Source organism: Schistocerca serialis, chromosome 9 (genome assembly GCF_023864345.2).
Source record: "Schistocerca serialis cubense isolate TAMUIC-IGC-003099 chromosome 9, iqSchSeri2.2, whole genome shotgun sequence".
Lineage (NCBI taxonomy): Eukaryota > Metazoa > Arthropoda > Insecta > Orthoptera > Acrididae > Schistocerca > Schistocerca serialis.
The window spans coordinates 44552508-44574553 of NC_064646.1; the positions used below are offsets into that span (position 1 = coordinate 44552508).

General features: G+C 42.3%; 1 protein-coding gene across 2 annotated transcripts in view; it reads right to left on the reverse strand.

Annotated features, from left to right (window-relative positions):
• Nucleotides 1-22046, reverse strand: part of LOC126419189 (protein strawberry notch) — a 299812-nt gene that overhangs the window by 246482 nt on the left and 31284 nt on the right. For both annotated transcript variants that reach the window (XM_050086323.1, XM_050086324.1), the window contains one exon: nt 7165-7397. In XM_050086323.1, coding sequence (XP_049942280.1) covers nt 7165-7397 — 233 coding nt within the window. The remainder of the gene's footprint in view (nt 1-7164; nt 7398-22046) is intronic.

The window sequence follows — 22046 nt, forward strand, 5'->3', positions numbered from 1 at the left end:
AAAACTAAAACAATGAAAAATTCCCGGAATTCTAAAAATATCCCGGGTTTTTCCCGGATGAAAAAATTTCCGTGTTTTTCCCCGATCTCCCGGGTCGTATACACCCTGTGTATATGGTACTGGAGCTAGCACCAGTGACATTACACAAGGCAGCATGGCTATATCTACTGCTCATGGATTTTAAACCACTTGACGCGGCTGGAAGCCTGAGACAATTTTATTAGTTCAACAGCCTTATTTCAGTTATGAACAGCCAAACTAAAGTACACAATATTGGTGGGTAACATACGGAATGTTTTGCAGTAAGCAAATAACAGTGTAAAAATCTTGTTAAACATGTCACAGAATCAGATTGCCAGTGAAATGTTATTCTGGGAAGTACCAGTTTTAGAACAGTTGTTTTTGTTAAATTCACATAGCAATTGCAACAGTAAATTTATACATTTAATTAGACAAATTGAGCAATACTAGTTACACTCAAAGACTAATAGTACTGTGGCAGAGGGAAGTAAGAAATCTGTATGTCACTTTGCCATGGTAAAATGTTTTTCTGTGCATTTAAACTTCCCCACCTCGAGTTTTACAAATATCAATAAGGTTTGAACAGACCAGTTTTAGCCAACCTTTAGCGAAACCTGTGGGTGAGTCAAGTGGATAGTTCAGAAATGGATAATCTATTAAATAAATTGAACCAGATGAGAAGCCAATACACATTTCAGGTATCACTGACTTTTGCAGTGGACTGGTAACCATCTTGATATTTCTAAAGTTTGAGGTTGTAAATCCTGGAAAAGGCTACGAAAAACTACACAACAGATGCAGCCACGCACTTGTGTCCTGTCTTAAGGTTAGCAACTCAATTGGCATCATTACAACAGCCAATAGAGCATGTTTTGACAGCTGAGGGGGCAGGGCCAAGTCAGATGAACTTTCCAGGTTTGATGCACAACAATTGGCAGACCTCAAAGGAAGAGAAATACCGAGTGCATGTAAGCTAGCCTGAGACATAGGCCACTTGGTGGGAAAAACCAAACTGTTTCAATGAACTGGATAGGGTAGCCACCAGGGCCAAACTGTTTTAATAAAGAAAACATGAAATATGGGAAACACATAGAAACTACATCTAACTAGCGACAGAGAAGCCGGTCATATGGTTTTAAAGACCAAAATTAGACATGTGCTAATATAATAATGAAAACCATCAATTTTTGACAAATTTGTCTTTAAATACGTCTGCTTGTGTCTGTATATGTGTGGATGGATGTGTGTGTGTGTGCGCGCGAGTGTATACCCGTCCTTTTTTCCCCCCTAAGGTAAGTCTTTCCGCTCCCGGGATTGGAATGACTCCTTACCCTCTCCCTTAAAACCCACATCCTTTCGTCTTTCCCTCTCCTTCCCTCTTTCCTGATGAGGCAACAGTTTGTTGCGAAAGCTTGAATTTTGTGTGTATGTTTGTGTTTGTTTGTGTGTCTGTCGACCTGCCAGCACTTTCATTTGGTAAGTCACATCATCTTTGTTTTTAAATAATTTAATTGGATAGATAAAAAAATCTACTCACCAAATGGCGGCAGAAAACACATGTAAAAGAGGGTTGTAATTAGGCAAGCTTTTGGAGCCAGTGGCTCCTTCTTCAGGCAGAAGGGTTGAAGGGCAAGGAAGAGGGGCGAAGGAAAAGGACTGGAGAGGTCTAGGAAAAGGGGTAGATTTTGGGAAAGTCACCCAGAACTGCAGGTCAGGGGAGACTTACTGTACGAGATGAGAATGGAAGACTGCATTGGATGAGATTTGAAAACCTGAGAGCTTAAAGATGGAAGACAGGGTAATATGCAGACAGAGATTACTGCTTGGACATCATGCACGAGTTAATAAGAGTGGAATGGTAAGTGCATGGTATGTAACAGAGATGGGACGCGGGTGGTGAAAAATAGACAGGTAGGACAATGAAAGATGCAGAAAACTAAAACAGAGTGAAGCAAAGAGTAGTTTCTGTGAAGAAATGATGAGACGGAAGAAATTAACGTAAATTAAGGTCAGGTGGCTGGCGAGAACCAAGGACATGTTGTAGTGCTAGTTCCCACCAGCAGAGTTCTGAGAAACTGGTGTCTGGGGAAGAATCCAGATGGCGCACATGGTGAAACAGTCACTGAGGCCATCATTATCACGTTTTAGAGCATTGGTTACTACCACCAAATTATCAATTAGGATGAATTGGCATAGGTATAGGGTGTATACTGGCAACACGCAGTATCCTGTTGCAGAGCATGCTCTACAACATGACAGTCATGACCTCAGTGCCTGTTTCACTACACTTGGTTCTCACCACCCACCTGGCCTCAATTTACATTAATTTCTTCCGTCCCTGCATTTCTTCATAGTAACTACTCTTTTCTTCACTCGGTTTTTTAGTTTTCTACACTTTTCATTGTCTTACCCATATATTTTTTGCCGCCCCCTCCCCTATCCATTAGGTAAAATGCACTTAGCTTTTCACTCTTATTAATTCATGCATGATGTTTAAGCAGTATCTCTGCTTTGCATATAACCCTGTCTTCCACATTAAAGCTCTCAGTATTTCAAATCTTTTCCTTCTCCCCTCTTCCTTACCCTGTTCTGCCAAAATTGGACATGCACATGAGTATAGCCACACCTTCGGTATGAGATTTAGTTTTCAAGTTATTTAATGGTAAATGTTTTCGATATAAAATTACCTTTAAAAATTAATAGTTCACTAACACGATTCATACAAAGGTAGTGTTGATGAATAGGTCTTAGCAAGTACTATCAAACTGTTACGGTACATTTTTTGTGAATAATATGAATTTTAAATTACTGGCTGGAATGTATATTCTGCGCATGAGAAAGTGCATTCTCCCACAAATAAAACAAGAAATAGTGAAAGTAGTGGCAACATTATTAAAGAGAAGTAATTACAGATGTATGACTGTAATTATTTTAATTATTTAATATGTATTAATACTGTAATTATGCAAAACACATACGTATGAACAAAAACAATATATGTAACAAAAAAATTGCAGCTACACGGAAGCTACCAGCAGCATTGACAAACTGATGAAATTTGCATCCAAATTCAAATGTATATGAATATATAATATTAAATTTATAGTTTATGTACGTTTTCAGGAGTCGGAAGTGAGCGAGCTTGACTCACATCAGGGCGAGGCTGTAAGTACCAAGGCCATTTTAGCCCATTTGTGATGGTGGGGGAGTGGGTATGGTGGGGCAGGGGGATATCGTGGGGGAGGGGAGATGGTGGGGGAGGGGAGATGGTGGGGAGGAAAAGGGGGAGATGGTGGGAGAGGGAAGAGGAGGAGACGGTGGCAAGGGGATGGTGGTGGGGGAGGGGAGGGTGTGGGGAGAGGAGGGAGGGTGTGGGAGGAGGGGAGGGGGTTGGGGAGGGGAGAGTGGGGGAGGGGGGTGGGTAGATGGGGAGAGAGTGGGGAGATGGTAGAGAAGCAGAAGAGGATGGGGAGGTGTAAGGGTGAGGGGGAGGGTGGGTGTGGGTTAGGTGAGTGGGAGAGGGAGAAGAGGAGACGGTGGGGGGAGGGAGAGGGGGACGGAGATGGGGAGGGGTAGGGGGAGGGGTCGGGGACGGAGAGGGGGGGGGGAGAGGGTTAGGGGGAGGCAGAGGGAGAGGGGGAGATGGGGAGGGTGAGGGAGAGGGGGAGGTGAGGGGGGAGAGGCAGAGGCACATGGGGAAGGAGAGGGGAGAGGAGGGGGAGGGGAGGGGGAGGGGGAGCGGGAGGGGGAGGGAGATGGGGAGTGCGAGGGGGAGAGAGATGGGGGGAGAGGGGGAGGGCGATGGGGAGGGTGATGGGGGGAGAGGGGGGGGAGAGGGGGAGGGAGAGGGGGAGGGAGAAGGGGAGGGGGAGGGAGAAGGGGAGGGGGAGGGAGAGGGGGGAGAGGGCGAGGGGGTAGGGAGAGGGAGAGAGGGTAGGGAGAGGTGGTAGGGAGAGGTGGTAGGGAGATGGGGCGGGGGTGGGAGAGGGGGAGATGAGGGGAGGGGGAGGGAGAGGCAGAGGCACAGGGGGAGGGATAGGGAGAAGGGGAGGGGGATGGAGAGGGGGGAGATGGGGAGGGTGAGGGAGAGGTGAGGGAGAGGCAGAGGCACAGGGGGAGGGACAGGCAGAGGCACAAGGAGAGGGAGCGGCAGAGGGTGAGGGGGAGGGAGGGGATGAGGGGGGAGAGGGGGAGGGAGGTGATGAGGGGGAGAGGGGAAGGGAGCTGGGATGGGAGGGAGAGGGGGAGGGAGAGGGGGAGGGAGAGGGAGGAGGGGGAGGGGAGGGAGAGTGGGAGGGGAGGGAGAGTGGGAGGGGAGGGAGAGTTGGAGGGGTGGGGGAGGGCGAGGGAGAGGGGGGATGGGGAGGGGGATGGGGAGGAAGATGGGGAGGGGAGGGAGAGGGAGATGGGGAGGGGGAGGGGGAGGGAGAGGGGGAAGGAGAGGGAGAGGGGGAATGAGAGGGGGAGGGAGAGGGGGAGGGAGAGGGGGACGGGGACGGGGAGGGGGAGGGGGAGGGGGAGGGGGAGGGGGAGTGAGAGGGGAGGGAGAGGGGAGGGAGAGGGGGAGGGAGAGGGGGGAGAGGGGGAGGGGGAGGGGGAGGGAAGGAAGGAGGTAAAATAGTGCCATGCTACAACTCCCTGCCCTCACAGCAACAATCCCTTTCTTCAAATTTTAATTCCAATGTGGTTTTTAATATGTGCTCCATCTAACTTGGTTTTAAGCCTTTGACACATGTTTACTTATAATCTCATTGTACAATTGCGTGCATTTATTTACGAATGTGTGTAAAAATTTGTGATTGTACTCTTTTATTTGAAACATTTTCTGAACTCCCTACACAGCTCTCTCTATGTGAAAACACTTCAACCGTAAGTTTTCAACTTCTTATTTTCACCCCGCTCCCTCTTTTAACAAATTTTCAGTCACACCTTTCATTTCCTGACCATTCAACCACGATTCTCTGCTCATTTTACTTCCCTCCATCTCTAAAACTCTCCTTTGCCCTCGTAAAAATCGCATCACACATCCTCTTCCTAAAATCCTGTCTTGCACATGGTATCCCACCTAATGGGCTTACCACTAAAATTGACATCTCAAGCTGTCATCTGTAGTTTAACATATCACTTTGGTGAAGTGATACATTGCACGAACGTCTACTGAATCAACAAATGATGATCACCGCCATACAAAGACTTCCAAACAACAGGCTAGACGAATTGGTCTAAACTGTTGTTTGGAAGTCTGGTTTCTTTATGTGCATATATTCTGGAGTGGATGGATGCCTGCAAGCTTCACAGATAGCAAGGCAAGAGGTCTTTCTGGTCTTGACTCATGAGCTGTGGGACGAACTTGGCGGCAACAAGATGCATTTCAAGATGCTGTCAGGATTTCATGAAATGATCCAAATGAAAAATGCTGCATTTTTCTGCAATCTCTCGGACATTCAGTTTTCAATCGACACGCAAAATTTTGTTGATGTTCCTGACATGAGCATCATCGGAATACCTCGAACGGCGTCCCAAATGAGAATTATCTGCAACTTCCATCTTGCCATTTTTAAACCATGTGGATCATTCTTAACACCAAGTATGGCTTAAGCACTCACCATTGTAGCTTTGTGCATCATTTGGTGTGTCCTGTAAAGGTGTTCGAGTTTCATGCAAAATTTAATGCAGATGTGTTATTCCTCTAACTCTGCAATCTCGAAATTCACACACAGTGTGATACAATGTTTTACTCAAAACAGCACTGAACAGTAACTAACAGACATACAACAATGAAACTTCCAGCAGTTACACATTAAACACAGGCCTGTGCAAGGATGCCAACTGCATTTCATTCCAACACACGATTGTTGTGAAATTATGAATGTTCTGAAATTTTTTGAACAGACCTCATATAGACAATCGTTCTTCCATCACTCTATTTATGAGAAGAACAGGAAAGGAAATGATTAGTGGTGGTACAGGGTACGCTCTGCCATGCACCATATGATGGCTTGCAGAGTATGACTGTAGCTGTAGATGTAGATAACTAATACCTACACAATGGGATAATTGTGTGTAAAGAATGACTTAGTGACACATTTGTACTTGCGGGAACAACAGAAATTAGCAAACATTGGACAGCAAATGGGCTACAAAGCTGTGATGATTTATTTCACCTAAGTGGTACTTGCTGTTAGCACCATCACTTTTGACAGGGGAATCAAGGACGTATACGCTTCACTATATGGTGTAAATATGACAGGCTAACATCCAGATACGATTGCTGTTTAGAGGTAGTCTTTCCCCAGAAAGAGGCATATCTAGAAAGTTACTGGAGAAGTAAGTACCATTAGTTTCAAGGTTCCTCCAAAGCAGCAAATTAGATGACCTTATTTGAGTTTGTTAATTTGTTCCACATCCTAACTTACGAGATGGAATAATCAAGAGGCAATTGTCTGTAATCTATTCTTATAGGTTGGAACAGTATGTATTTGATTACAGAATGCCAAACAAAGGGTTGTTCACTGTTCAAAACATGTGACTCCTCTGGTTTAGTGATACTCCCATAAATACTAAAAGTATTTACATGCTCTAATGCATCTTGTACATGTCTAACAAGGAAATCAGCCTTGTAACAATGGATGCTGTGTTTCCTTAACAACTTACATAGGACAATATGCCATTAGAGCTTTGCAAGTTTTGTACAGTTTCCTACAATTGGGAATTCAGTTCACTAGAAGTTGGTTTTAGATGTTTTTTTTTTTTTTTTTTTTTTCTTGATTGGAGATGACAAATGACAAGCTTCAGTTCTACAAGAAATACAGTTGCTTAAATGAAATATGATTAGACTGAAAGGGTTACTGGGACTACAAGTTCTAGCAATGGATAGTCCAAGCACATGGGATTCATATTCATAATAAGAGAATGATTGGCTGGTAGAGATGTAAAGGAACTTAATCAGAGCAACGTTAGGTCAAACACTTGCCTTTCATTAATGATTAATAATTCAATGTGTGGCATTCCATATATAACAAACATCAATAGGTATATTTATTTACAGATGAGATGCAGTTACAGTTGTGATCAAACAAATGTGGCACATGCAGTTGAAGCACCTTACTCGTAAGAAAGTTAGTAACAATGACAATGACCAACCTTGCTTTCATCATTCATCCAGAGCTGAGACACCATTTTGCCTGGAAGGCCACCAGCCCAGCCTTGGTGCATGGCATTCATACCACTTGCTTGCATCATCTGGGTCAAAAGGCTTCCATTTGGCTGCATCATAAATGAGTTCAGTGGCATATTCATATGGTTCAATCCAAGAGCACCCAATGCTGTTAATGGATTCATGGGTCCCATTGCATTTAATCCGCCCATATCCATTGCTGTAACAGAGCAAATAACTTTGGACTGACAAACAGCTGAACTTATCAGTTCAATGAAGTCATTATCATTACATATTACACACTTATAACTTTTCTACAAATCATCCATACAGCACACATTACATTGTTACAATCAAAATGTTGACACTTTTAGGCTACAGTACAGCACGCATGCATATGCGTGCACACAGACTAATGAGATGTTTTTAGAGAATATCGATAAATATATCTGGCTCTTTTATTTTGAGTTTACAGTTCAGACGTAAACTGAAGCTCCAAAACAAACTCCAAGGAATAATACAACTTACTAAATTACACGAACACATTTTCATGAAAGAAAATAATTTGCACGATGAAATTAACACACATTTTTAAATTCAGAAATGTCATTTATGACTTGTTTGTTAGCTCCAAGCACCATCACATTTAGATCAATTACATAGATTTAAAAAAAAATAATAATAATATCCACAGATTACCAAATGCAGAAGCGATTCATTGTTTTTTCACGCTCCATTTCGCTCTGTATGCTCATCTTGGTATCTTAACATTTTCTAACTGATAATGGCACAGACAAAATTTCACTCAATATGGAATCAATGAGTGTTAACTTCATAGAGGAAAACACTATGTTTGATCTATAGGACAGTCAAATCAAAATATGTCAACTGCCAAAAGATATTGATATTTTATCATTCCAAAAGTAATCACAGTAACAATGAAGACATTTCTTTCATAATAAAATAAAATAATTGTTTATTATTTATTTTAATGAGTCACAATTGTAACCACAAATCTCCATCCATTACAAAACATTGTCCAGAACATCTTCCTTTCCAACATTACCAAAGACTAAGTTCGACAGAGAATGACCTAGGTTGTAAGTTCGACATTGAATGACCTAGGCTGTAAGAAGTATGCTGAATCTTAAGACCCTGGAATGCAGTCAAATAACAACAAGGTAGCATGCCTAGGGAAAATAGCAATTTCCTCCGCCCTCCACTGATTTATTCCAGCAGCAATCCATTTCCCTGCAATGCTAATTCAGTACTTCCAAATATATAGTAATTTGTTTGATCCCATAGCATAGCCATTAACAATGCACACACGATTTTGGAAACTTTGAGACGTGATATCTCTAGTAATATTTTCTTGAAAGAAACAAAACTAAGTCATCTTGTACCACTTTTTTGTGCTCTCTTAAGTGAAATACTAGTAAAAAAAAATATTTCCTGAGCAATTTGCAAATGGATAAATTTAAGCAAAGTCAACCGAAAAAGTAGATGCCTGAAAAAATTTGAAGTTTAGTTTTCTATATCTCTGGAAGTAATTGTGAGTAACACCTGAAACCTTGCACTTAATAATTTACCAATACAAGGTCCTAAAATATAAAATTTCATTCTATTGTTTTTCCAGAAGTTTACAATATGAGGGCAAAGTTGATGATTTTTCTAAATAAGCCAAAAATGGATATTTTTGGCCCACTTTTACAGGAAAGTCTTTTACAAACTCTTTCAAGCCACCTAAAACATGTATTTGCTTTTGTAATATGAGGATAAGCCACTACAAAACAACAAGGTAGGGGTACATTGAAAATGGACGCGTATTCCACTGGTGCTCAAATCTGACATTTTTTATTATGTTCTCCAATTGATTAGTACACTCTGGGGAAGGAAATATGAAAAGTCTTGATGACTAGGAAGTGAGATAAAATCCAAATAAATTGAAAAGCTTCAAAAAAGTGGTCTCTCTTGTCACAACTTATTGTGACATATTTAAGTCTGTTTTCTTGCTATAATAAACTTCACAATTTAAGTGTTTATTGCCAAGGCAGTGGATCTCATGGTAGTAAAATTGTTGCATAACAGCTGCTGCACTCATCTTATACATAGCCTGCAGGTTTTACACCACTGTCACATTGTATAAATTTTGGTGAAATTCATAGCAGTCTTCCTGACAGGTTTTGGGATAAATTCATGTTGTAGAGATTTTTTTTTAAATTGTGTAATGTTATTGATGTGCTCATGTATTTTTGGATTAAGGTATAGCATACTTTGTGTTAGCATAGTTTGTAGTTAATGTGAAACATTAGTGTTCCCATGGTGGCTCCTTTTAAAGCATCCCCGTCACCACTGTGCCACACCTGACAGCTGTGCAACAGCAGCCACAGGTGAGTTTCTCTATCAAAGGTTCCCAAACCTGATAAAGGTTTCTTTAAACAAGATCCCAAGCTGATTATACATTTCTATATGGGTCAGAGGTTAAGGCTAGAAGAGACCTCTTTTAGAATCCTACACTGAAGTTTACTTTAAGCTATTTTTAATTTGCTGAAGAATGTCACGAGGAAAACTATACTGCCAGTCCGATAGTGTCACTGATGGGATTGTTTGGGAAAAAAATTTTGGTAACAAAGACCGCAAAAACATCCATTTTTCTAACATGATTACCCCAGCCCAGTCAGTGTGGCTCAGGCATTGAAGAACGTAAACATGCTGCCAGCACTTTTGTGTAAGCTGATGATGAGGGGGAAGCCGAGTTAAGCACTAATAGTCCACTACATTAAGAAGATGGTCAATCAAGATAAAGTTGTAGGTGCGGGTGAATTGCACAACGGCAACAGAAGAGCATGGCACAAGTCTTGGCAGCTGAAAACTGTAAGCCAAGGATGAGGGCCCATCACCGCGCCTTTCTTATGGCTCCCTGTAGTCGATGTTCAGCCACACCAATAGTAGAAGAGCAAAAGAAAATGCAAAAGCCGTCAGCATTTAAGGATGATGATACTGAAGACTCTGACACGATTAATGGACACTAAAAACAGAGGGACACTCAGTACAGAGTCCTGTGGGAACCCGTTGACTTGGATATGAGGGGAATTGTTAGAAGCACCATTTCGAACTCTGAAGGTGGGGAGCAACAAAAAGTTCTGTTTAAAACTCGGGATTGGGCATCAGAGGCCCAGCTCTTGTAACGTAGCAAGGATATGGTATCACAAAGTTTGTCGGGCCCAGGCGTTGTGTCGGGACAATGTGTAATGGCACTTAGAAATTCTCACTCACTGAATGACAACATTATATGGGTCAAGGTGACTTACTCAGGTGGTGTTGTTCCACCCATTATTTTCAGGTGTGAAAGGTGGGGTCGTAATTCTCAGATGCAGAAGTTCAAGCATAATGCTCAGCAAACACTCTACAATTGTGTCTAGATCAGTATATACAGCCCCAGGTCTACCTGCAGGGGTCTGATGTCTGTAAAGGCGTCTGAGCTTAGTCCAAACCAGTGTAAGAAAGGTTCATGGTCCAATGGTGGAGACATACCATTTCCAGCACTTCTAGTTCTGTCTTTTAATTGCTGACAGACCTGAGCACAGCGATTGAAGGCAATGAGGTGCTCCATTGATAGGTGCCACTTGTGATGCCCAAGGGCCTGCCTACAATGTCTAATGACCGCAGTGATATCCGACGGCCACCAAGGCACTGTCTTCCGCCGGGGCAACCTGAGGAACAAGGTGGGAGGAGTTGAGAAATTAGTGCAGCCAATACATTTCATGGTACTTCAACATCTGGAGGAAGGAAGATGTTGCAGATGGTAATTTCCTGCGTTGTTCTCACTCTGACAGCCACGGCGTCTAAAGGTGTTTGAAGAGGCACAGGTTCGCTATACACAGAAGTAAGGACACATATACATACTCCACCTGACATCCAGTCACAGCCAATACGATTTTTGTACTAGTCCTGATAGCCACAAAGGGCAGGGGTCCACTTTGCTGGAAACCATGTTTCCTGAAGGACAACAGAGAGAACAGGCATAATGCTTAAGAGTTGTCGTAGCTGTCATGTGGGAGGAAAAACCGCCACAATTCCAATGGTCTGGGTAGGAACGATGCGGCACTTTACACTTCAGGGTCACCTGCTGTTACCTGTTGAGAGCTTCTGGTCTCTGTGTCTGTTGGTTCTGAGACTCCAGTGAGCTCTAGGTTCTTGAGGGATACTAAGATCTCCAACTCATCCTCAGAAAGCGAACTTTCACGAAGCGGTGTTTTAGGGGCCACCAAGGTTCCTTTCTTCTTTCAGTCTTCTCGGTTCTTTTTGGTTTCTCTGGATAGGAGGGCTTCTCTGAGTTTGTCACAGTAAGCAACAACGATTGTGAAGCCCTACGACCAGCAGCTTGCGGCTCCTTCGACCACTGGCTGGTGGCTGGCTTCACAGTAGCAGAAGCTTTGGAAGGCAGCGTCTGGAGACAACTTCCTTGCAAGTGTAGCCAAAAGATGTTATTTCTTCTTTGGGTTAAATCTGACTTTGGCACAGAAAGGGGTAAATTATCCTGCCACAAAAGTCTTTGGTCACCTACCAAACAGCATCAAAAGCCTGACAGATAGCCAACCAACATTTAAAAATAAATTAAAAGAATTTCTACATGACAACTCCTCCTACTCATTGGCTGAATTTTTAGATATAAATTAAGGGAGGGGGAAAAGAAAACCAACTTAAACATTAGTGTCATGCAATATTTTGTGTAATGTAATATCTTGTACAGACATCTTTTATTAACCTGACACGTTCCACTTCATTACGAAGTGTCATATTCATGATCTATGGAACAAGTATTAATCTAATCTAATCTAGCAGAGGGGTTGGGACTGATGTTCCTGATGGCCGAAGGGATGGTGGTCCTGAAGTCGAAGTTAGGGGAGCAATGGGAGGAGGGGTGCCCCCAACCATCACGGGGGCAGGCGTAGTCCGGCAGTCCGGGTCTTACTTTCCCTTATTTTCCTCTCTTTCAGATAAACAGTGCAGTCTGGCAAACAGGGGGAGTGGTGCTCTCCACAGCTGACACAAATGGGACGGACACAAGAAACGTCGGTGTGTGACAGATGTGTGCATTCCTGAGATCTGGGGCTGGCATTACATCACGAGGACACGTACCCAAATTTCCAGCATTTGAAGCACCGCATATGGAAAGGAACACAGGGTTTAATGTCACATCAGTAGACCATCATCTTGACCTTTTCAGGCAATGTTATCATCCTCAAAGGCCAAGATGAAGGCACCTATTGTCCTTAGGTCGCCTATACACATGCCTAACAAAGTGTACACCCTATCGCTGTAGGTTGGCCACAACTCTTAATCGGACTGCAAGAGGAGATCTCTATGGAATATAATCCCCTGGACCAAGCTCATGCACTTTATGAGGGGTAATGGAGACTGGGGCATCACCCAGCTTGACACAGGCGAGTAATGCACACGACTGGGCAGGGGATGCTGTTTTTATCAGGACTGACCCATTCTCCCCAAACTTGTCCTAAGTTCTCGATGAAAAACAGTGGTTTGTTGTCATAAAGGATTCCCCATCAGACCCTGCACAAACTAGATATTGACGAGAACATCCCTCTCTTTGATCTTTAGCCCTACGTTCCTCCCATGGTGTGGTCGTGGAGGAGAATGATTTGGGGTCGTATCTCTCGGCATTATGATGCACCTTAGCTCTCTTAAAGACTGCTGGGCCGTTCAACTACCAGCATCAGACAACTTCATCCACTTCATTGTGTGTCATCCACCCTGATGCCACCCACCCTGATCAGAGGCTCTCCCCACAGGCGCCACCCAGCCACAGCCAAGGCCACCTGGCACAATGTCTATTCCCAGGAGTCCTGATGCCCCAAGAAGACGGGCATCTATTCCTTGGCACACGTGGGGACTTATCATCTCATGCATCAGCAGTGCAATCCCTGTGTTGTTACGAGACTACAACTAAGAGGGTACATGACGACCCCTCCACGCCAGACTGGTTAGCACTCTGGATATTAGGTGTGAAAAGATCCATCATTATCATAGATACAGAAGATGCAGATGATGCTCCCTGTAAAGCGTATTCATCCAAGTAGCTGGATACATGATGCACTACGTAAGGTATCCTTCCCCAAATGGTCTGCACTTCTGAAAAGTTTTGGAAATGTGGAGGTCAGACCCTAAAAAGAGGACCATAACTTGTATGGCCTAAAAGGAGGGAACTCCTTTTAGTTGCTTCTTACGACAGGCAGGAATACCTCGGTCTACTCTAGCCCCCGAGAACCCGCAGGGGGACAATGAGCTACAATTGTTGGAGCAAATATCTATTTCATACATTTATTTCTTTACAGCTGTTATGCTATTGGTGCACATTACAAACAGTGCCTTCAAGTTCACTAGATGACTATAAACATTTTTCTATTAGAAAGAACTTTAATTTTGTGTTAGAATCATCCCTCTACATGTTCTTAGAGAGTTTAGAAGTTTGTCAAACGAATGAAACAACTGACATTTGGGCTTCAATCTGTCATTTTTAAATTCATTTCTGGCAATAGTTTTTCTTGTATTGATGTTGTAATCATTTGCATCCCTACACTTTATAGCTACTGTTGGTTGACACATAAAAAAATAAACTAACTTAAACATGTACAAAGAAAACATTCGTTAAGTTTCTGAACTGCAAAAACACTTTAGGACATGATTCTCTATGGTCCATCCCATGTATAAGTCTTGTAGGTCTTTTCTTTCACAACAATATTCTTTTTAAGTGTATATCGGGTATACAGCCCCACAATTCAATCCCATATTTGAAAAACGGGTAACTCATCCTGTATTATACCATTTTAAATGTTTGACTATGAACTATCTTTGTGGTCTGGCTGAGAAGATGTAAGCCACTACGCATATACAAAATTAAAAAAGTTGCTGTCAGACGGTCCATAATTAAAAATCATCCATATACCGTAATATTACATGCAACTGAGGAAGACACGACCACAAAAGTTGAAGATGAAAATTAATGTTCTTTGCCCACCACAGATTTTTATCAACATCCACAGCCAGAAGTTCACAACTGCTACTCTGTTGCTGAGATACATTATTTACTTGATGTGGCGAGAACAGCCAATTTTAAATGCTTGTAACTGAGATTTGATGACACTCACCTTAAGGCTCTGACAATTCACAATTTCATTAATTCTGTTACACTATTAGTGGCTCCTTGCATCCTCTACCATAGAACAAGAGAGGGGTGTCAACTGTATAGCTTATTATATGGTAGTTAATGGATTGAGCATATGTCATTAATAGATATGAGGAAAAGAAAGTGACCACGGATTGAGCCCAGAGTTACAAGATGTATTACTGTTTCACTGGTAAATTGAAAGTTCATAATTTTTGTAATCTAATTTGCATGTAAGTTTACTGTGCTGCTCACAATTCAACATGTATGTGGCTAGAAGATGCAGAGGTGGATCCCTAACATGGTATGACTTTAGTTCTTTTAGAAGTAACCGACTGTTTACTGTATAAAAAGCTTTTGTTAGATCTAAAAGCACACCAGCAGATAGTACATTTCATGGAAGAACAGCGTAATTGCTGTGGTTGCACTTAGTACTTTTCTAAATCCATGCTGAGAATTTACAATCAGTTTGTGTATTGTGAAAAAGGCACTAAGCACTCCGTCTTCAGGCCACAAGTGGCCCATCGGCCCTCATTTGAGGATGCGGATAGGAGGGGGCATGTGGTCAGCACACTGCTCTCCCGGTTGTTATGATGGTTTTCTTTGACCGGAGCCGCTACTATTCGGTCGAGTAGCTCCTCAATTAGCATCACAAGGCTGAGTGCACCTCGAAAAATGGCAACAGCGCATGGCGGCTGGATGGTCACCCACCCAAGTGCAAGCCACGCCCGACAGCGCTGAACTTCGGTGATCTCACAAGAACCGGTGAATCCACTGCGGCAAGGCTGTTGCCAAAAAGGCACTAAGCTAGGACAGAATAATAGTTTCTAACATCTTACTAAAGGTGGAAATTAGTGATGTCTGTGTACACTCAGAGAGCTGTTCTTTACTTCCCTTTCCATACACTGGTTTCACAACACTCATTTTTAGGATAGCTAGATACACATTTATATAATGCGGTAGTTAATAAGGTAGGTAAGATGTTTAGACAGTCCTAAAAGCAAACCTTAATAGCTGCACCGGATATGCCATCACATCCAGATTCCCCACCCCTATTTACCATGCATACTTCCTGCTCGTTTGCTTCCTTACATTCAAACTTTGAGCAATGAGTGAGGTTACCCAGTGTCTTGACCTTTGCCTCTATAACACAGGTTTGGTTGGTCAAATGGAGAAGTGAAATACACGTGTGTCCAAAATTAAAGCAACAAACGGAAATTTTGCAAGGGTGCATTTATTTTGTCACGAAATATTGCAAACAGATGATAGCAAAGTAGAGACAGTGTCAAGAACATACACGACTACAACATGCATATCGGTAGGCAAAAAATTCTTTGTTCTTTCCAACTTAACGGATTTCCGCACACATTCCGACAACTGGTTAAAGTGAACAGCACGGGGTGTTACCACTCCTGGCTGCAATACAGGCCTCACAACGATGGAGCATGCTGTGAGTGATGTCAGCAGTCCCATATTGAGGCAATAACACCCATTCTTCCCGCAGAGCTGCCCGCAAGTCTTTGAGAGTGGCTGGGGGATGCTGCCAGGATGCAACCTGTCTTCTTAGCTCATCCCGGACAAGCTCTATGGGATTCAAGTTGAGATAGTGAGCACGCCATGCCATATGAGCAGTGTCTTCCATTTAAAAAAAAAAAAAAAAAAAAAAAAAATCAACCACCCATGCGTGCTCTATGAAGTCAAGCATTATTGTCCATCAATACAAAGTCTGGGCACACTACTCACTACTTCGCAAAACTGCACGAGGTCCCTAGTTCTCATCGTCATAACTGACAGCAGTTAAACCTTGGCGATTCACCCGTACAATCTCATGAAGAGGTGTTCAAAGGTCTCCATAGACCCTGCTCACACCATTAAGGCTCCTCCTCGATAGCAATCTCTTTCCACAATGTTTGGATTCAGAAATTGTGTTGCACGATCCCTCCAGATGCGAATATGTCAATAACCACTCTCCAGACCAAATCGGGACTCGCCCGTGAAAAAACCATCCAGATGGCACGTTGACGACTCCACTCCAGACATTCCCTTCTGTGAAGACACATCAGAAGTACACATACAGAGCGTCTCTGATAATAAAAGATACTCTGGCGAAGCCTTCTTTACACTGTTTGTCCCGATATAACACGTGAAGCGGGTGTTGCGAGTCACGCTAGTTGCCGTGCAGTAATAAGGCAGTACTGTCGTGCCCTTATGGCCAAATAACTATCTTCTTTTGATACCACATGTGGTGAGCCATGCTCTGGTCTTCAGGATAGTGTTTCGGTCTCTATAGATTGTCGCCACATCCGAGAAACAATAGACCAATTCACATTTAGCCTTCGGGGCATATCAGTCTGTGACTGTCTTGCTTCCATTCTTCTTAAGGCACCTTCTCTGCAAAAAGTCTGATAGGCATCTTCCTTGTGCCATACACCATCTGTGACTGTATAGGCAGTGATTGTGGATGTGGGACTACCTGGCAAACACTACCCCATTTGACAGGTACCCTCTGACGTCATTGCTGACGTGGTTGTCCACTGACCGGAATGCCATCTTCCGTGAACAACACGACTGTACGGACTTCTGTTGACACTTTTTATGATTATACCATGAATTAGACACAACACGGGGAAATAAGGGTTTGTTGCTTTAATTTTTACAGCAAAACTTGATAAAACCATTACATGTAAATTCAGAAATCTGTTCAAACTGTTCTAGTATTTTAGTCCTGATATATACAATACACTTTTAAATGCTAATTTTTTGTATGAAGCGGAACATGCCTAAAGCAGAAATGGAATGCAAATTTTAACATTTAATTAATAATTCATTGTATGATGCAGTAAAGAGGTTATTCGTTACTGGTGTATTAACAGTATACATTAGTTACTCACAAATCTACAAGGATGCTACTTTTAACACAAAGACTGTACAGCCCTGACAATACTGTTATGTGGCACAGCACGGAGCCGCAGATATGGACATCAAATCGTGCTGCTCTGTACAACATGGGACAAGTTACACACAGAGTCGGTACGTTAAAGGAAATGATTCGTTAGTGAATGTTGTGTTTGTCGGCATGTCTTGTTTTCCATTATTATCGACACACGTGGACACACACTGGAACATTGCTGCGTACCTACAAACAACAGCTGCAATCTGCACAATGCAATAGTTAGGTCTTGTTCCGTTAAACTAGGTCTTGTTCCGTTAAACAATGGTGTTACCCAGCAAGTATTCCAAAGAAAAGCACTGCCTGCATTATTCCATGCCATTTTCAGTTCATTAGTAGCACTTTAAGTAATACCGGTAACAGCCCAAACAAAAGGTATGTGTTGATAACATTCAACAACAAGATTAAGGTGGGGGTGGTGGTTAGTGTTTAACGTCCCGTCGACAACGAGGTCATTAGAGACGGAGCGCAAGCTCGGGTTAGGGAAGGATTGGGAAGGAAATCGGCCGTGCCCTTTCAAAGGAACCATCTCGGCATTCGCCTGAAACGATTTAGGGAAATCACGGAAAACCTAAATCAGGATGGCCCGAGACGGGATTGAACCGTCGTCCTCCCGAATGCGAGTCCAGTGTGCTAACCACTCAAGATTAAGGTAATCGAGGTCAGTGGAAAAGAAACTCTCTGTGCATAAAATAATGTTGCATTTCAAATGCAGTAAAACACAAATTTATGATATAAGAAGCAACAAAAAGATATGGGATGAATGGGTAAGTCGGAACAGGCAAATGAAAAGGAAGATGACAGGAAATGAAGAAATTAATGACACAGTGAGTGAACAGTTCAAAAGTGCTCGGGCAAACAAACTTACCTTTCTCTGGAACCATTTTGCAGAATGAGGTTCTGAAAGTCACTAAAGAACTTGGAAATACGGAGTTTAAGACATCCACAGAATGGATAGACAGGAAAGCTAAGAATGTGCAGAAAAATGTAGCAGCAGAATGGAAGACAATACTGTACAACCTAACTGTGAATTAATTAAAACGCAAAACATTCCATGTAATGCAGATAATCACATTCAAAGTGATGTCTTCCTGTCAACTTGCTCCACTTTTACTTCAGCAACAGATTTAACAGAAGACGATCGTGAGTAAACAAAGGAAAAGAAGAGGAACAAAATGTTATCCCTACAGAAATTAATACACCTGATGAAGCTGCTGCACGCATAAACGATGTTATGCAATTTGCAGTAAATACAAATTCTCCCTCTCTTAAGCTGTCAAAATCATTGCATGGACCAAAAAATTGTGAAAAAACGGGAAATTCAAACATGTTTCCTTCTTCAATAAGTGACAAAAAAGTAAAATGTAAAGCACAGAAACATGGGAATAATATGCACCTACATACAACAATAAAAGAAATTAACATTATAGTAACAATACAGAAATGCTGTGTTATTTATCAATTAGTGAAATAGTCTAGCATTCTATTGTACAACATACAGTAAATGAACATCTACAATGCAGAAGTGAAGGTACGTAAACATTTGCATAATTACAAATTTATACTTTTGTGCACAATGCATGGCAAATTTTATGTGGCCTGGTGAGTTTCGTGTATCTGGAAATTTGTACAGTTTGGAAAATTATATTAGTCCCACGCGATTCCGTTTCAGAGCAAGTTTGACTGTACATATCGTATTTGGGTTTTTTCCATTTTATCATCACGTCTTATGATGAATGGCTCTGTGTTCACCGTCTTGGGATTATTACAGCATTTGTCAGCTAGCTCCCAGAATGCTTTACTTATATTATCAGACTGCTCTATTGCTTTGCTGCTCACCTGATTTCCGAGGTTAGCAATTTCAGTTTATGAGTTAGCTTAGCCCAATTGTATTTTTTCTTAAAAACCTGCGAAGTGGCACCTGTACAAGAAGGAAGAGGAGGACCAGAGTTTAATGTCCTGTTGACAGTGCAGTCATCCGAGACAGAGCACGAGAAAACAACGGAAAACCTAAGTCTGGACGGTGATTTGAAATACCCCTCAACCCCCCTCCTCCTCTCCCACCCTGAAGGCGAGTCTGATGTGCTAACCATTGCACCAAATCAGACAGTAGTGGCTTTATAAAGCAGGTTTGAGATTTGGCCTAGGACTGCTTCTAGTTTGGTAATGTTTAACTACCTTTTGAATTTCTTTGACAGGACAGCAATAGCTGTAACAATTCAACAGGGTTGAACAGCACTCATTCTATTTGTGAAATGTCAAATTGAAACACCTTTCAACTGTCTAAATTTCCAGTTGCTATTTTATGAAGTAACCAGTTTCAGAGACATATTATGCCATCTTCAGGCCCGTGACTAATGTGTAGGAGGATCCCCTCTCTGGTCCAGTCACAACGGGGCCAGTATTCGTGATTTTCTGACACACTGATCCCTTCGATCGTCACTTGCCGACATTTTGTACTGAGCAACCAAGGTCCCACAACCACCTGTATATACGCGGACATACAGAAATTATTCCATTTGTTGTCAGACCCTTTCATCACCTGATACACGGAATCCCATTTCTTCTCAGCTAGTTTATACAATTGTGAAAAAAAATTGTACATCCAAAAAATAATTAATGTAGAGTAATGAAATTTCATGAAATCTTTTGTCGAGGTACCATGCTTAAGCGATTAACATTGCAAGATCACAGGTTAACGGAAGTGTAAATAAGCGACTGTGAACGTGAATGCTAATACATTAATAAGCGGCATAAGCACCAGAATGTTGAATGTGAGTATGCAAATGTGCATGCAGTGTGCTGTAAAGGTGCCGGAGATCAGTTTGTGGGATGGAGTTCCACACATGTTGCACTCAGTCGGTCAATATAGAGACGGTTAATGCCGATACTGGATAACGATGGAGTTGTCATCTTATCATGTCCCGTATATGATCGATTGGAGACGGATCTGGTGATCGAGTGCACTAAAGAAACACGTAGACACCCTGTACAGTATGTCGGGTTACATCAGCAGCGTGTGGGCGAGCGTTACACTGTTGGAAAACACTCCCTGAAATGATTATCACGAATGGCAGCACAACAGGTTGAATCACTTGATTGACAAATTTACAGTCAGCGTGCACGGGACAACCACGAGAATGCTCCTGCTGTAATACGAAATCGCATCCTAGACCATAACTCCAGTGTAGGTCCAGTGTGTCTAGCACGCAGACAGGTCGGTTGCAGGCTCTCAACTGGCCTCTGTCTGATTGACACACGGCCATCACTGGCATCGAGGCGGAAACAGTTTTCATCAAAACGTAACAGACCTCCACCTCGCCCTCCGACGAGCTCTCGCTCGACACCACTGAAGTCGTAAATGGAGGTGGTTAGGGTTCAATGGAATGCATGCTACACAACATAAAATACAGTTTGATTGTGACCTCAATACATAATCAAAAGTCTTCTACCATCATTTCTTATTCATCATTTACTTAAGAGTTCTTACAAAAGCACTGCTGCAACTGTTTTGTCAAGTCATAAATTGTTCCCAACACACCAGATTGAAGTGCACTCATAACCTGCTGTTTTAGTATCCATCTCACAGGCTTTAGGTGTCAATGTTGTTGGGCAAATGAAAACCACAAAGAAGGTCAACTTAAAGTTGTTAAGTATTGACATTTCTCCTCTGAAATGCCAGAAAATCTTAGGAGAATATACACACCTTGTCCCGCTTCTTTGCAGGGATGGCATGGTACTATGGATTTGGCACAATTAATTTAAGGGGTGGCCAGATGCCCTTCATGTCATCACCCTGTTACTCCTGGATGGAATGTGTGTACCCATATGTCTATGTGCAGTGTTACCCGTGTGAAAGAATTTTCTAAATGTCTGAGAATCGTGTAACTGAGGCAGGACTTAAGTACCAGCTCAGTATTCACCTAGTCAGATGTTGGAAACCAGCTACAACCACATACAAGTTGGCCAGCCCACTGACCCTCACTGTTAATCCATCGGATAAATTCGAATCGGGGCCAACACACTGCCAGCCCACTGACCCTCACTGTTAAGCCGTCAGATAGATTCGATTCAGGGCCGACACACCTCCCAGTCCCGGATGGCACTTTAACGTGCGCAGTTACACGGGTGGGTCACATGAAGTACAATATTTGTCAAGTACACAGTGAAACATTTTACATAACATTGCTTTTTCTGGTAGGTTTAAACCAAATACATTCATACACCAAAATTCTAAGACTCAGCAACGTCAATTTGATGTTTAATTATAGTCCTCTGCTGATATGAATGAGCACAACAGGAATGCAACTACTGCAAATTTGTGATGTGTTTTAGGTAGAGTAGTAGGTCCCATTCAATACATTTTCTGAAATTCAATTACATCAACATTGTACCTGTGACTGACTTGAAGAGGTTTGAGGGATGTAAATATATAAAATCGTCCCACCTCTTCAGTGCACTGATACTTCCAAAATTATGTAGTTCAAATTCTCCATTTGTACTGACGTAGTATCACTAGCAGCTGACGAATCTATAACTCATTCATACTGATAATTTGTACGTAACTACTGAGCTGTATTTTTTCGGCACAATACATGTTTTCTTTTATTTGGTTTAAACATCACCAATGATAAGGTTTCCCTGTCCATTTCTTGCTTTCAACATGGGTGTGATGTTTTCATGCATGTTTCACTAGAATGTTCCTCTTTCTCATGGTAGTGTACATAAGAAAT